The 17,077-nt window shown below is 36.1% G+C and overlaps 1 protein-coding gene across 15 annotated transcripts in view; it reads right to left on the bottom strand.

Moving 5' to 3' along the window:
- Positions 1-17,077, bottom strand: part of FREM1 (FRAS1 related extracellular matrix 1) — a 167,416-nt gene that overhangs the window by 60,952 nt on the left and 89,387 nt on the right. For 14 of the 15 annotated variants that reach the window (XR_011995551.1, XR_011995553.1, XR_011995555.1 and 11 more), the window contains 4 exons: positions 13,079-13,275; positions 8,713-8,935; positions 4,229-4,373; positions 266-407 (listed from right to left, as the gene is read on the bottom strand). Coding sequence is in view for 6 of the 15 variants with exons in the window: in XM_072728241.1 (XP_072584342.1) it covers positions 266-407; positions 4,229-4,373; positions 8,713-8,935; positions 13,079-13,275 (707 nt within the window). In the remaining 9 variants the exon portion in view is untranslated. Of the gene's footprint in view, positions 1-265; positions 408-4,228; positions 4,374-8,712; positions 8,936-13,078; positions 13,276-17,077 lie in introns of those variants that run through there. The other variant, XR_011995558.1, reaches the window with a different exon arrangement.

Genomic DNA, 17,077 nt, shown 5'->3' with positions numbered 1-17,077 from the left:
CTCGCCAGCCCCTCTCCCAAAAATTTAGGTACAGTCCCAGGGGAGCAGGAACAACAAAGAACCCTAATATTGGTCGAATTTGGCCTGAGTTGAGTAAGAAAATTTAGAATGGTGTGAATTCACCTCAAACTAACAAAATTAAATTTTCTACCTCTGGGCAAAATACAGCATTTAGAGGATAGATTCAGTTATAGAAGTCAGTGTATCAAGAAAATTTATACCTGCTACATGAGTTTTGAAAAGTAAAAGTAAAAAGGCTACTAACCTTAAGTTGAAGTTGCCCATTTTGTGGAAGCCTTTCAAATAAATAGTAAATCTTCTCCCTGGGTGAGTCTTTATCTATGGCTGAAAGAACAGCACTAGAAATAATTCGAGTTTCACCCATTTTCATTGTAATTTCAGCCTTCCTGTAAAAAGGAAGATGTCTAGGTTGAGAGGATGGTCACTCACAATGACTATTACAGCTCTGACTCTTCAACAATTAGGGAATGTTAATCCCTATCTAAACTACTGAAAATGAAGAGTTGGACTTGAGAAACAGGCTCTCTCATTTCACTTTACACATGAAACAGGCTCTCTCATTTCACTTTACACATGAAAGTCTAAAAGACAATTACCAACAAGTATGGTGTGAGTAAATAATTCTCATTGCTTCTATTCATTGAACTTTACCATTTTATGTTGTAATTTATTTCATAAAGTGATTTCATTTCCAATATTTTGCTTGCTACAATATCTCCATGCCATAAGTAAGCAAGATATTATCACTCTAATTTTACCTTCTAATTTACATTCTAAATTTACAAAAACTTACTTAAAGAAATTCAATGGCTTAGCCACTGGTGTCCTGGTACCCTTTATGAAATACCATTATGAATCTGGAGATACTTAGGCAATACATGGCCCTCTACATTATTCTTCCTTGCCCTGGTAACACTTCTAGGTAGCGAGCATTCTCTTCACAGTGACTGATCTTTCCCAAGTGTTACAGCTGCCAGGTTTGCCCCTGGCATCCTGACGACAAAGCTGGGATGAGTAGCTGCTGCTTCTACCATAAATGCTGCTACTATGACTTTGCAGTTCCTCTATGCTGCTACTCCTTTCCCAGCCAATAGAGCCATTTTCCTTGGTCTACTCAAGGTGGGGAAGGGATTTCTTTCCACCGGTTTCTAGCCTTCAGTTTTGGTCACCACACATGGCCAAACTCTGTCTAACTGGACAGCTTTGGTTTCTGATAAAAACTGGTGAAGTTTCCTTGGGATGCAGATAATGAAGGACATTTAAGTAGCATCAACTGGCATTCCAATAACCTTCCATGCTCCTGTTGACAAGTCAGAGCCCAGGCACGTCAGCTGTAACCTCTTTTACCTGGTGACTTTATTGCCTCTCCAGGACTGACATCTTCCCTGGCAGTAGAAGGTGATTTTTACCCACCTCACTCCTAGAGAATACTAATCCCATTACTCTAGAAGGTTAATGAAGCAGTTGACTGGTTGACTATGGAGATTAGTGGTGCCATTAATAGAACCAGATTAATCAAAACAGGAAAGAAGCCAATGTGAAGAAGAAGATAAGGAATCTGGGAGGAGGGAAAGTGTCAGAATGAGATAACAGAGGGGCCAAAGGAGAAGAAAGTATGTCATAGTCTGACTTATGTTGAAAGAGACCATGGGACAAGGACTATGGTGAAGGTAATTTATTTGGGAAGTGATCCCAGGAAGCAAGAGAGAGAAGTGAGGAACGAGACAGAGGCAGAAGGAATAAGGTAACAAAAGGTGCTTTTACTACTATGGCACTCAATGCTGCTGGGGATCTTTTGAAGAATCATATAGAATATGCTTCAAATTGTGCTTCTGAAGGATGGGAGTGCAGGACATTTATTTATCTCATAGGTTGGGAGCTACCATCAGAGTGTCTTCTGCTGTTTCTGGACATGAGCCAAATGGGTCATTGCTACTTCAGAGAAAGCCCTAAGCCACACAAGAAGGGGAGCGATGCACTGAGGCACTGGTAATGGAACCCTGAGAGTGTGCATGGTGTGTTCCACAAGAGCAATTACAATCAGAGGGGGGACTAAGGGAGCATGACTCAGAGAACCAAAAGCATCTACCATAGCATCAAAAGGAATACCAAAGAAATGGTGTCAAAATCTAACAGGGACCAGCAAGGTAAGATGAACCATTCAATTCAGTAGGAAGGTCAAAGGTAATGTTTAAGGGAGTAGTTTTAATAAAGTGGGGGAGGTTGGGCAGAAATGGATGAAGCACAAGCTATTCCTCCAAATAGTTTGGCACTAAAATAAATGAGGAACTGGGTCATCTTTGTGGTTTTAGAATGAGAATACCTGTCAATAATGGTAATAACTAGCACTTAGGAATGCTTTCTGTATATTAGCCAGTCTTTCAAGTGCTTTTACATATTTTAATTCATTTAATCCCTGCAAAGACCCTATGAAGAGGATACTGTTATACTCTCCACTAACAAATAAGTTGATTAAAAGGTAGAGAGAGGTGAAGTGACATTTTCAAGGCCACACAACTGGTTAGCGGCTGAACCAAGGCAGTCTGGCTCCAGAATCTGCTCTCTTCACCACTAACTATGTCCCTCGTCTTGTTAACAGAAGGAATGAGAAGGCAGGGACTAGAGATCTAAGAGAAGAAAATCATGGAGCACATTCTGGGAGGAGGCAAGAGGTGATCTACGCAAGGACACACGTGGAAACAAAAGAAGAAGCAATAGAACTTCCCCTCTATAGGAGAGAGCGAAAAAAGAAAAGAAAGAAAAGAGGGGATCTGGAAACAGAGCAAAGGAGATTTGGTGATTCTGTAGATAAAACTATGTCAGGCAGTTTAATAGCAAGAGCATAGCAAGAAACAGGAGATCAGAGTTGAGTAAGTGCCCCATTATGTGACCTGTCTGGTCTCAGTGTTCTCAGTAAGGATAACAACACTTATTTCTCATAATTTTAGTGGAAATTTAAGGAAATATCTGTAAAAGGATTCAAAACAGTGTCTGTCACAGAGTGAGCACTTAATAGACACCAGTTTGCACTTCTCTCCCTTCCTCTTAGATACAGTGAGGTCATCAGAAAGAGGTTACTTAATACCGCAGTACTCTTCATAGTTTCATTTTACAAATCATGGTCATACCAGTCCAACATTCTAACTAGACAATAGAAAGTAGAGCAGAAAGCAGAACCTGCTGCATCTTTTTTGTGGAACTGATGTCTGTGATGCAACCCTCCAAAAAACTATCATCAGTATTTCGCATACTGGTGGCCCATGAGAAATGGCAGGATCAGAAGGGAATTGTTTGTGTCCTCTTTCCTGCAAAGTAGAGGAGGCTTTGGGGGTTTACACACTTTCAGGAAGCTGTTGGCTCCCTGATAAAAACTCAGACTGTCTGCTCAATGCCTCTCACTGCTGTGCCACTGAATACAGAGATGAAGCAGTCAAAGAGGTCCCAAGAAGCAGACACATCTTTGCACCTAGCACCAGAGAGCTGGGCCTTCTCAAGGTTTACCCTCGTATAGATATGTACAGTTGCCAGTAATAAGAGAAATAGCTGGAGCTACAGAAATATAACTGATGGAAGACTCTGCCCTCTCTGATCAAGGTGATCAACTACAAAGGGAGACACTGAGATGATTTGCAATTAATATTAGCTCAGAATTTTTAAAAGATCATATGAGTGATCATTTTGCTATCAGGTAGCAAGGTAGTACCAATCCATAAGGAACACAGAGGAGTGGTGGATCATGAAATACCAAGATGATGAAAGAAATGGCTTTTATATGTTTCCCTCAGCCACTCTTAGTTAAAAGTTTGGTCAAATCCACAGGGAGGACTGTCTGCAGTTAATATTATCACACTTTAGTTAAGTCTATACATCTATTACACTTTGGTGTGTGTATACACATGTGTTTACTCAGTACACTATTCATTCCACATAGAAGGTGGAGTCATTCTTAATTATTTAAAGCTAACTGGAATTTTTAGAGGAAAATCAAATAATTAAAGGGTGAATCTAACAACTGCTAAGGAGTTGTTACATTAACTACCATTTGTACCAAAAGTTCTAGGTGCCTGAGCAGGTGGGACAGTTGTGATAGACAGGAACTGTCAAAGACTTGTTTCTCTCTGGAAGACACATATTACATTTGTACCTAGTCTTCCGGACCACAGAATTTTCTAGAACATCTGAAAGGGACTCTTTTCGGGTAGCTTACTTGCTCAGCATTGGTCTCTCATCATTAACTGGGGTGATCTCTACTGAAATGGTTTTTAATATCTTATGTTTCCCATCTGACAACTGGATTGTAAAGTCATCAGCAAGAGTCTCTGAGTCATCATGCACATACATCAACTTCATTCCTGGAAGAAGGGGAAAAAAGAGAGAAAGTAAATCTTTCTTATGATTAAACCATTCCAAAACACACTTAATCTTTTAATTTCCAAGGTATTGGTATCAGCAAGAGTTCACTAATCAGCATAATAGGATAAAATTAAACCTTTATGAAGCAAGACTAGCCTTTTAATTTGTTAAAAATTCATATTTAAATACTTTAGTATTTGATAAGGATCTTATTTAGAAATCAGTGAGGAAAGCATATATTATTTAATAAACTGTATGAGAACAGTGGTTCATTACTTGGGGAAAATTATAGTTTGATACCTACTTCAAGCCAATAACCAAAATAAATTCTAGATGAATCAAAACTTAAATATAAAACTACTTTTTAAAAACCAAACAGCATTCATATGAAAATGTAAGAGACCCAGAATAGCCAAAACAATCTTGAAAAAGAACAAAGTTGGAGACTCACATTTCCCATTTTCAAAACTTACTACAAAACTACAGTAATCAAGACAGTGTGGAACTGGCATAGAATAGATATAGACTAATCTAACAGAAGAGAGTCCACAAATGAATCCATATATTACACGCAACTTATTCTCATCAAGGGTACAAAAACTATTCAAGGGGAAAAAAGTGGCCTTTTCAAATAAATCATGCTGGGACAACTAAAAAGCCACAGGCAATAGAACGAAGTTGGATCTCTACCTCACATTACATACAAAAATGAACTCCAAATGGATAATAGACCTAAATATGAAAGCTAAACCAGAAAAACTGTTGGAAGAAAACATAAGAGTAAATCTTTTGTGACTTTGAGTTAGGCAATGGTTTCTAGATAAGACACCAAAAGCACAAGTGACCAAAACAAAACCAAAAAGGAAGATAATTTAGATCTCATCAAAATTAAAATGACACTATCAAGAAAGCAAAACAACAGCCCACAGTACTGGAGAAAATATTTACAAATCATATACCTGATAAGGGAGGGTCTAGTATCCCAAATATATGAAAAACTCTTATAACTCAGTGATTAAAAAAACAACACAATTATAAAATTGGCAAAAGATTTGAGTAGACCTTTTTCCAAAGAAGATATAAGAACATAGACAAATAGCCAATAAACTCATGAAAAGATACCGAACACTATTAGTTATTAGGGAAATGAAATCAAAATCACAATGAGATACTATCTCACACCCACCGGAATGGCTATCATAAAAAGATAGATAGTAACAAACATTGGTGAGGATACAGAGAAATTGGAACTCTCTTACATTACTGGTAGAAATGTTAACTGATGCCACTAATTTGTAAAACAGTCTAGCAGTTCCTCAAAATGTTAAACATAGAGTTATCATATGCCCAGCAGTTCTACTCCTAGATACAGACCTAAGAGAAATGTAAGTATATACCCATACAAAAATGTATACATGAAGGTTAACAGCAAAAACAGAATAGACCCAAATATCCATCAACTGATGAATGGATTAAATAAATGCGGTATGTCCATACAATGAAATATTATTTAGCAGTAACAAGGAATGGCACAGTAGTGACTCATGCTGCAATGTGAATGAATCTTGAAAACATTATGTTAAATAAAAGAGACCCTTATAAAAGGTCATATATTCTATTTATATGATTCTGAAATGTCAGAATAAACAAATTGATAAAGATAAAAAATAGGTTACTGGTTGCCAAGGGTTGACGAAGAAAAGGATGAGAATAACTGCTAATGAGTATAGTATTTCTTTTGGGGGATGATAAAAGTATTCTCTAAATGATCATGATGACGAATATCTAAAAGAACCTCTGAATTGTAGACTTTAAATGGGTGGATATTATGGCATGTGAATTATATCTCAATAAAGATGTTTTAAAATATTTGGAAGAAAACCCAAGTAAATATCTTATTTCTGAATGTAGAACATCTTCCTAATACAAAAACAAAAAAAAAAAAGGAAAGAAAAATAATGATGAATTACACCACTCATAATTTATGAGTTCTGTACTTAAGACTATGAATTAAAAGGCAAATAAAATAAAGAAAAACTTATCTGTAACATGTGACAAAAAAATGAAACAATATTTAATCATCTAAGTTGATATAAATCAATGGAAAATGAGCAAAGGACATTATCAAGCAATTTACAAAAGGTGAAACATAGATGGTCAATAAATACAAAAGTTTGGTAAATCTTACTCATAATCTAAAAATTTCAAATTAAGATAACAGTGAGAGACTGTTATTGACTACCAAACATGCAAAAGTTTTAAAAAATATCCTCTCTTGATTAGGAAAATAGGCATGCCCATGTATATCATGCAATGGCAATTTTCCCCTAAAAATATTATATATTTTTTTTACCAAGTAATTTCATTATAAAAATTTATGCCAAAAAATTCTAAGAGATATGGTCTAAGATTTATATTACAAAACCATATGTAAAATACGTTTATATATAACCTGTAATATCAAGAAATGAAAAGCTATCTGCACATTTAAAAATAGAAGATATATAAAATTACAGTGTAGTTCTCCTATACAATGAAAAGCTAGTTATCACAAAACATCTTTTCAATTAGCATTTAAAAGGTAAGAAGTTTATTATAGTTGATAAGAAAAAACAGATTACATAATGTGGTGGCAGTTTTATAAGTTCTGTATGTTTGGCATGGGAGGATGTATGTGAGAATATATTAAAGTTTTTTAAAAAATGTAACCATAAATGAATCAAAAATAAAATGAAGACAAAAATCTAATCTCTGAGAATGTTACCAAGCTATTGACCAAAGTATTAATTTATGTAAACCATTCATTTTTTCTTCAAAATCATTGTATATTGCAAACTTTACCAATATGCATGCTTATTAACCAAATAATATAATATTTAAATAATAATAACCAATTAAAAGCAGGCTTTCTTGAGAGTAAAATTTGATTATTCATTTTCCTTTGTCAAATTTGAAAAAATATAACCACTGTAAAAACATATTGTATTATTTGATACACACGGTTGTTGATTTGGTAATATCATCTCTTTAAGCCCCAGAATTTCTTTCTTTGCAATTGATAAAAACTGAGAAATATATGGATTAACTTTTCAAATTCAAATGTGCCAGGCCACTGTACAACTATTGCAAAATAAACTTTGGGGCAGAGCGCTTGCCTTGGCTGGGGAATGGAAAAATTTAAAAAGTGCTGAACCAGTGCTGGATGGAGCCAGCATAGGAAAGAGATGGTCTAGAAAGCCTGGTGTAGGGGGAGGCTCCACGGGGAGGTCAGAAGTTACCTGGTTCTGAAGGCATGGTGTTGGTTAGCCTAGCAAACAGGGTGCAGACTGGGGAAACAATATGTGAAGGCAGGAAGGAGAGTGAGAGTAGGCAGTGATTCTAGAACCACCCTTTTCTCCTACATCTAAAAGTATGTTTATATTTGGAAAATGGGATAAAATTGATTTTTTAAAAAGGGTAATTAAAAAATAATTCAGGCTGCTATTCCAATGTGTCACTTCCTTAAAGAACAAATTATCTCCACAGAGAATAATGAGCTATTATATGTGGTTCTATATTTATTTCAAACATAGAAATTTTGGCCGACAAATCTCTTCAAATTTAGGTTCCATGATCTCAGTAGTTTTAAAAAGGAATTTTTTATTACGACATGAAAAAGTTGGACTAAAATACCCGAAATCACAAATGCACAAATGTCATTTTCTTTAAAGATTTATTTATTTCCTTGAGAGAGAGGGAGAGCATGAGCAGGGGAAGGGGTAGTGGGAGAGGAAAGAGAGAATCTCAAGCCGACTCCCCACTGAGCATAGAGCCCAATGTAGGGCGCAATCCCACAACCACAAGATCATGACCTGAGCCAAAATCAAGGGTCAGACACTTAACTGACTGAGCCATCCCGGTGCCCCACAAATATCATTTTTAGTCATGCTCCCAAAGTGAAAGAAAACATATCTCCTTTTCAACTACCCACTATCTCTGAGGCTTCATGCCCTATATTAACCCAGAGCCCAGAGAAAACCCTTGAGGGATAAATGAATAAAGCAGTTGAATGCTATTTCTTCACTTCCTATATATAAGATTTATGATAGTCACACACAGAGAGAGAGAGAGAGAGAGAGAGAGAGAGAGGCAGAGACATAGGCAGAGGGAGAAGCAGGCTCCATGCACCGGAAGCCCGACGTGGGATTCGATCCCGGGTCTCCAGGATCGTGCCCTGGGCCAAAGGCAGGCGCCAAACCGCTGCGCCACCCAGGGATCCCTATAAGATTTATTATTATCTTTATGGACAACATTATTAAATCAACAACAATAAATGAATATAAATAGAACATAATCTACCATTCTTGAGAAGTTCCAAGGAAAAGTTCTGAACAAGTTCGTGCTTCTGGCCAGGGTTGACAGACTGCTTATTTTGAGGAAAGTCTTTGCTAAGCACCCTGTTGATGAGGAGGCCATGGCGTGGTTTATGAGTGATGCTGAACAGCAAGGGGTCTTTGGGAACATCCAGATCAGCTGCATCGATGGTGGAGGATTCCAGTTCTTTCATCTGACCCTCACACACCTAAGCAAAAGCAAGTCAGAAAGTCAGTTGTGTAGAACTAAAATTTGTCTTTCTTTTAGCAAATTGCTCAAAAGAAATAAGTTTAAGATATCCTACTGCAAATTTTCTCTGAAATTTGTGTGTAATGAGTCATAAAAAGAAATAGCTTGTTTAACATGAGCTTAGAAGAAAAGGATAAATCTATTAATCTCTCTCAGGTTTTCTCTGAAGATTTCAAAGCAGTTTATTCATTACCATTAAGGACAAAACACACACACACACACACACACACACACACACACACACACACCTTTTTTCCTGATAATTCAAAAGTCAGGGGAAAAGCAATCAAAAGAATGCTTGCTTTCCGGAAGTCAAGAGTTCAACTGTAAAACTAAATGTAGACCCTTCACCTTCAGATCCTAATCTGTTATTTTAACTTCCTGAACCATGTTGCTTTCACAATTCTCATTTCTGCATTAGAAATGGTACTAATGTGTGTTCTGTGCACCAGGGGTATTTTATGTTTCTATTTTTGGCCATTGCAGGAAAACCTTCTGTATTTCAATTGTAATCAACAACAATTGAAAAGGATGCTTCTGGATACATAATAGTGTTTAGTTTAATTCTGGGTCCCGCACCTCTCCCCAGTCCTTATGCCTCAATTTTCCTGAAATAACTCCTCCCACCCCTATCCCCCACCTCAGGTTTTATAATCCTTTAAGGGCAAAGAGAACTGACTATTTTCATTTCGGGTGGGATCTAGCCATTTATAACTTGACATGGTACTTAGCTGTCTCAATCTTTTTCTCATGGCAAGAATAAAGAGAACAAAGAAATACTTGTTTCCTCTTTTGAAACATAGCAAGATCTAAACAATCAGAGTGTATACACTTAACAGATGCTTATCGGTAATCTACAATGCACTGGGTCTCATGCTGTGGGGAATAAGAAGATTCTAAAGAATCAAAGTCAGATGAAACCATGAAGGCCTGTCCATCAATAATTATAATGCAAGGAAGAAAATTATTTAGGGCTACTAAATATAGATAAACAAGAAGTGCAAAAGGGTGGAGAAGACCAGAGATATCTTCATGGTAGAGTGGGCACGTAGCCTTAAAGGATACATATGGTTTAGATTTGTGAAAATACCTTTTCTCTGCAGCCTCTCTTACTGAGACAGTCTTCCTGCTACCAGTGTCTAGTGAAGTGAAGAAGAATCACTTGCCATTCTGATACTTGGGCTAAAATGATGCTGGTTTTCTTGTATCTTAGTCCTTACTGAGGACTAAGATGGCATCATAATTTAATGTGCAATGATATAATTGTGAAATCATCTTTGATGGTGACTTGCCTTTTTCTCCAAGAATTTTAATAAAGCAACCTAAAATATGGTCTAATACCCCTTTTCAATCAAGCTTAGGACTTGGGCTCACTATATATATGGCTTTCTTATTTAGAAAATGGTAAATTACAATATAACTGGGACATTTCATTGGAAAAATTGGGATTCTTTTTTGCACAATGAATCTATTGAGATCACAAATAAAAGGTTTAGATCAATATACACAAAATGCAGCAACTCACTAGAAGAGCAGTTTGAAATGGATTATAGTATCTTAAACTAAAATCTCATCGTTTTTTGCAAGTTGCAGCCCAACTTGATGGAAGCTCAACTGTCTACAAGAAACACACTTTTCCCCAAAAAGCAAGCTAAATATGACTATTTTTAAAAATCATTTAAAGATGAAAGTCAGCTCTGCCAGTAATAAATGGGCCTCCATATTTGTTACTCTTCAACAGCTTCCCTAAGGAGTGAACAGGTAATATAAGTATGATTACTTTCCAAGAAGAGCAAGGGACAATTTCCCAGTGGCCTAATTATTTCAGAAACTCCAACTCTTGATAGATACATGACAATAGAGGTAGGTATAGAAGACTCATTTGTAGAGTTTTTCCTCTCTCTCGTAATTACTGAAGTGCTCTCTAGAGAAACTCATGTGCCAACAGAAAAGGAAGTATAGGAGCTGGCTCTTAAATCTCTTCATGAGATGACTCTCATATACCATGAAGAGATAGTAGAAAATTCAGATCAAATGAAGCCTTTTGTATTTAGAATTTGATAATTTTTAGTGACAAATAAGACTAGATAATGGTTTCAAAATAGATAGTATTTGCTTTGGTAAATGTCCGAAAAAAGATGCCCAACATAACAGCAATAATACAAACGGAACCTATTTATTAAGGGTCTAGTATGTGCCTGACGACCTTGATCATCATAGGTACCCCTTAAGGATTTGATACACAGTTTGCAGATAAGGAAACAGAAAGATAGAGAGAAATAATTTATCTAGGACCCTACAACCAGTAAACGGCAGCACCCAAGTCCCTCTTACTCCAAAGCCGATGCTGATCCGTTTAACCAAGATTTGTGGTACGCATGTCTGAATTAAATAATCATATGTAAAACATAGAATTGTTTTAAAAGATTATTATGCTGATAAGAAAAGGTTTCCAATATATTTAAATAGATTTTTAAAAAAAGATTTTACTTATTTATTCAGGCAGAGACAAAACACAGGCAGAGGGAGAAGCAGGCTCCATGCTGGGAGCCTGATGTGGGACTCGATCCCGGGACTCCAGGATCATGCCCTGGGCTGAAGGCAGGCGCTAAATCACTGAGCCACCCACAATCCTAATTAGGGAATTAGGATTCCCTAATTAGATTTTTTAAAAGCAGAATAGTAAGCATAATATGATCCCTGATTTATAAGTAAATACAGAAAAATTGCATATATATTATACACACACACACACATACACACAAATCACTGGCATGTGCACAAGTTATTTTTGAAGAATTACTAAAACTCAATCAATGGGAGTGGCTGTAGGTAGAGGCTATAGAAGAGAGAGACTGTCATATTTCATTGCATATGTTTTTCACTATTCTAACTTGCATGACCATATATTTTTATTATTATACTTTTATTTTATTTTATACTGTATTTATTTATTCAGGAGAGAGAGAGAGAGAGAGAGAGAGAGAGAGAGAGAGAGGCAGACACAGGCAGAGGGAGAAGCAGGCTCCATGCAAGGAGCCCGACATGGGACTCAATCCCAGATCTCCAGGATCAGGCTCTGGGGCTGAAGGCGGGGCTAAGCCGCTGAGCCACCCAGGCTGCCCATATTATTATATTTTTAAAGACAGTATAAAAATAGCTTTTAGAAAACAGCTACATAAAAATATGCTTTAATACATGTGAATTAGGACAACAGGTGTTATCTGAGAAGTGATATCATGGCCATTTTAACTATCTGAATTTTTAAATAAAATAAACATCATAGAAAGATAGCTTTAAAACTACATAAAAAATTATTCAAATTGTATTTTTTCATTCCATATATCTTTATAACTAGCTATATAAAGGGGTGCCCAGGTGGTTTCTTGCTTTTGGGTCAGGCCCTGATCTCAGGGTAGTGAGATGGAGCCCTGTGTCAGGCTCCAAGCTCAGCAGAGTCTGATTGAGGATTCTCTCCCTGCCTCTCTCCCTCTGCCTCTCCCACTCATATTCTCTCTCTCTTTTTTTTTTTCTCTCTCTCTCTCTCTCCTTTTCTAGCAAAATAAATAAATCTTTTAAAAAGTAGCTATATAAAAAGATGCCTTATATATGTGAATTAAGAGTCCTTGTCATTATAGCATTGGTTAAGAGGCCATGCTATGGAATCAAACTGCCTGGGTGCAAATCCCCTATGTACCATTCCCTATATGCCACTTATTTCCAAGTTCTGTGATCTTGGGCCAATAAATTAACCTCATTGTGCCTCATTTTTTTTAGCTACTAAAAGGCAGTAATAATACCATCATCCTAAAAACCTTGTAAGTATTAAAAACAAGCACATGTAAAGGACTTGAAATAGTACCTACAACCTAGTAAGTACTCCATCCTATATATATGCAACTTAATTGCATCCATCCAATTCTATATGTTAGCACTTATAATCATACCATCACTATTATTAGGATAATATTTTTCAAGTAATTGCATTATATAATATAGGTTACTGCTCTCCCCATTCCTTATCAACTTAATGTATTAAGTGCATAATAAAATCAGAAAATGATAAAAAAAAAGAAATGGAAAATTCCGTTATCTTTCTTACAGTAATATTCTGCACTACAAAGTCAGGAGCTTCATCATTCATGGGGTTGATTATAATGTAAAATGGTATCTCCAAGGAGCGTTGCTTCCCATCTGTGACATACACCATGAACTGGTCAGCCGTCGGTTCCATCCTTAGATGCCTAGCCTGCACATAGTTAATGTGCAAAGCCTTCATGTCTCTCCACGGGAACGAAGCTAGAGGACATCAACAGGGAGCAGGTAAATAAGAAAAACATTTTTTCCCAAGCAACTGGCTCTTAATACTTAACCCAATAGCCTATTTCTCAGAAAAGCAAATAAGAGATCATCACGGCTGACTTCAGAATTAGCTATCAGGAGCTGCTATAATGTCTGTCAGCCATCAACATAAAAACAGATATCCATAAACCATAAGGAAGGAATAAAATTTGCATGGAGAACAGAAGGCCGATAACTGCTAAGCAGGATGTGTAGGGACTTCATGACTGTTCTTTATATAGTTGGAACGAATGTAAGAGAGACCTTCCCTTGATTAAAACCACTGCTCCTATATGAAGAGTTCTTACTATACTTGAATAAGAAAGAGACTATCTCTTTCATGTAAACGCAAAACAAGAGTCAGTCAATCACTTGCCTAATTGATGTCAAGCAACAGGTTGGATTGAGTGGAATTAGCTGTTTTGGTATTTTGACATTACCTTAAATCAAAAGAGAAAAATGCTCTACGTTGAGCATTAGGTCGCAGGCCAAATTGCATACCTTTAATGCAATAAATCTCTTCTCCCAGCTTTACTGAGATATAACTGACATATGACATTGTAAGTTTAAGTTTTACACTGTCATGATTTGATATACACATACCATAAAGTGTTACCACAATAAGTTTAGTTAACACATCATTCACTTCATGTGATTACCATTTTGTTGTCATAGTGAGAACATTAAAACTCTACTTTCAAATCAACTTTCAAGTATACAATAGAGTATTAACTATAGTCACCATGCTGTACCTCAAATCCCTGGATTTTACATAAATTTGTACCTTTTAACCAATATCTCTCCATTTCCCCCACCCTTCAGCCCCTGGTAACCACTATTCTACTGTTTCTTTGAGTTTAATAGTCTTAGATTCCACATATAAGTGAGATCATACAGTATTTGTCTTTCCCTAATGTATTTCACTTAGCATAATGCCCGCAAGGTCCATGTGTGTTGTTGAGAATGACAGGATTTCCTTCTTGTTACGGCAGAATACAATTCTATTATGTGTTTAGATCACATTTTCTTTAAAAAAAAAAAAGATTTTATTTATTTATTCATGAGAGATAGAGAGAGAGGCAGAGACACAGGCAGAGGGAGAAGAAGGCTCCATGCAGGGAGCCGGACGTGGGACTCGATCCCAGGTCTCCAGGATCAGGCCCTGGGCTGAAGGCAGTGCTAAACCGCTGAGCCACTTGGGCTGCCCCAAGATCACATTTTCTTTATCCATTCATCTATCACTGATCACTTAGGTTGTTTTCATGTGTTGGCTATTGTGAATAATGTTGCAATGAACATGGGAGTATAGATATCTCTTTGATACCCCATTTTCATTTCCTTTGGATATATACCCAGAAATGGAATTGCTGGATCACATGGCAGTTCCATTCTTAATTTTTTGAGAAATCTCCATAGTGGCTGTACTAATTTACATTCCTACCAACAGTGCACAGGTGTTACCTTTCTCCACATCCTCACCAGCATTTGTTATCTCTTGTCTTTTTGATAAAAGCTATTCTAACAGGTGGGAGGTGACGTCTCATTGTGGTTTAGACTGACATTTCCCTGATGATGAGTGATGCTGAGCACATTTTCGCATACTTGTTTGCCATTTGTCTGTCTTCTTCGGAGAGATGTCTATTCAAGTCTTCTGCCCATTTTAAAATCAGATTATTTGGGCTCCTTTGCTATTGAGTTGCCTGAGTACCTTATACATTTTAGGCATAAATCCCTTATCAGATACATGGCTTACAAATATTTTCTCCCATTCTGCAGGTTGCCTTTCCATTTTGTTGAATGTTTCTTTTGCTCTGCAGAAGTCTGTTAGTTTGATGTGGTCTTTCTTTGTTGATTTTTGCATTTGTTGCCTTTGCTTTTGGTGTTGAATCCAAAAAAACATTGCCAAGCCCAATGTCAAGGAACTTACCACGTATGTTTTCTTCTAGGAGTTTTACAATCTCAGGTTTGAAGTCTTTAATCTATTTTGAGATCATTTTTTGTACAGTGTAAGTCATTGGTTGGTCATTTTCATTCCTTTGTGTGTGGCTGTCCAATTTTCCCAACACCATTTATTGTCCTTTCCCCAGTGTATATTCTTGGCTCCTTTAATGTAAATTAAATGACCAAATATGAGTCGTTTTACTTCTGAGTTCTCTATACTGTTCTATTGATCTATGTGCCTGTTTTTATGTCAATGCCATCCTGTTTTGATCGCTATAGCTTTGTAATTTAGTTTGAAATCAGAAAACATGATGACTTCAGCTTTGTTCTTTCTCAAAATTGCTTTGGCAATTTAAGATCTTTTGTGGTCAAAAGACTTTTAGGATTGATTGTTCTACTTCTGTGAAAAATGTCATTTGAATTTTGGTAGTGACTGCCTTGAATCTATAGATGGCTTTGGGTAGTATGGACTTTTTAGTAACATTAACACTTTCAATTCATGAATATATCTTTCCATTTGTTTATGCCTTTTACAATTTCTTCCATCAGGATATCAACTCTGTCTTAAAGTTTTTAGTGTATAAGTCTTTCAGTTTCTTGGTTAAACTTATTCCTAAGTATTTTATTGTTTCCTATGCTATTGTAAATGAAATTGTTTTATTTCTTTTTCAGATAGTTCATCATTGATGTATAGAAATACAACTGATCTTTTTCCGTTGATTTTGTATCCTAAAACTACTTAATTTGCTAACAGTTTTTTGGTAAAATCTTTAAAAATTTTCCATATAATATCATTCACAAACAGAGCCAATTTTACTTCTCCCTTTTATTTTGATGCTTTTTATTTCTTTTTCTTGCCTAATTACTCTGGCTGGGACTTTCAGTACTATGCTGAATAGGAACAGTAAGAGTGGGCACACTTGTTTTGGTCATCTTAGAAAGTTTTTAACCTTTCACTGCTAAGTATGATGCTAGTTGTGAATTTATCACATATGGCCTTTATTATGTTTAGGTATGTTCCTTCTATACCCAATTTGTTGAGAGTTTTTATCATAAAACATTGTTGAATTTTATCAACGCCTTTTCAGCATCTATAGAGATCATCATAGAATTTGTATCTTCCTATCAATTTGGTGTATCATATTTATTGCTTTGCATATGTTGACTATCCTTACTATCTTAGGTATAATTTCCTTTTGATCATGGTGTATGATTCTTTTAATGTGCTACTGAATTCAGTTTGTTAATATTTTGGGAGAAATTTTTACATCTATATTCTTCAGGGATATTGTTGGTTTGTGGGTTTTTTTTTAATGGTATCCTTACCTGGTTTTGGTATCAGGGTAATGCTGGTCTTATAAAATGAGTTTGGGAGTTTTCCCTTCTATAAAATTTTTTGCAAGAATTTGAGAATACTGTTAATTTTTCTTTAAAAATTCAATAGAACCTGTAAAAATATCTGGTACTGGGCTTTTCTTTGTTAGGATGTTTTAGATTACTGATTAAATCTCTTTATTTGTTATCAGTCTTTTCAAGGTTTCTAGTTCTTCATGATTCAGACTTGGTAGGTTGTCTGTTCCTAGGAATTAATCTTTTTCTTTTAGGTTGTCTAATTTGTTGATGTATAATTGTTCATAGTAGTCTCTTTACGATCCTTTGTATATCTGTGGTATCAGCTGTAATATCTCTTCTTTCATTTCAAATTTTATTTGAGTTGCCTCTGTTTCATGGTAAGTCTAGGTGAAGGTTTGCTTTTGCTTTTGAGGTTTTGTTTATGCTTCTGAAAGCATAAACCATGACCATGTCCTAGTTTCACTAA

This window comes from Vulpes vulpes, chromosome 12 (assembly GCF_048418805.1).
Source record: "Vulpes vulpes isolate BD-2025 chromosome 12, VulVul3, whole genome shotgun sequence".
Taxonomy (NCBI): Eukaryota; Metazoa; Chordata; class Mammalia; order Carnivora; family Canidae; genus Vulpes; species Vulpes vulpes.
Note: the sequence above shows the minus strand (reverse complement) of the source record. Positions and strands in the feature narration are given on the sequence as shown.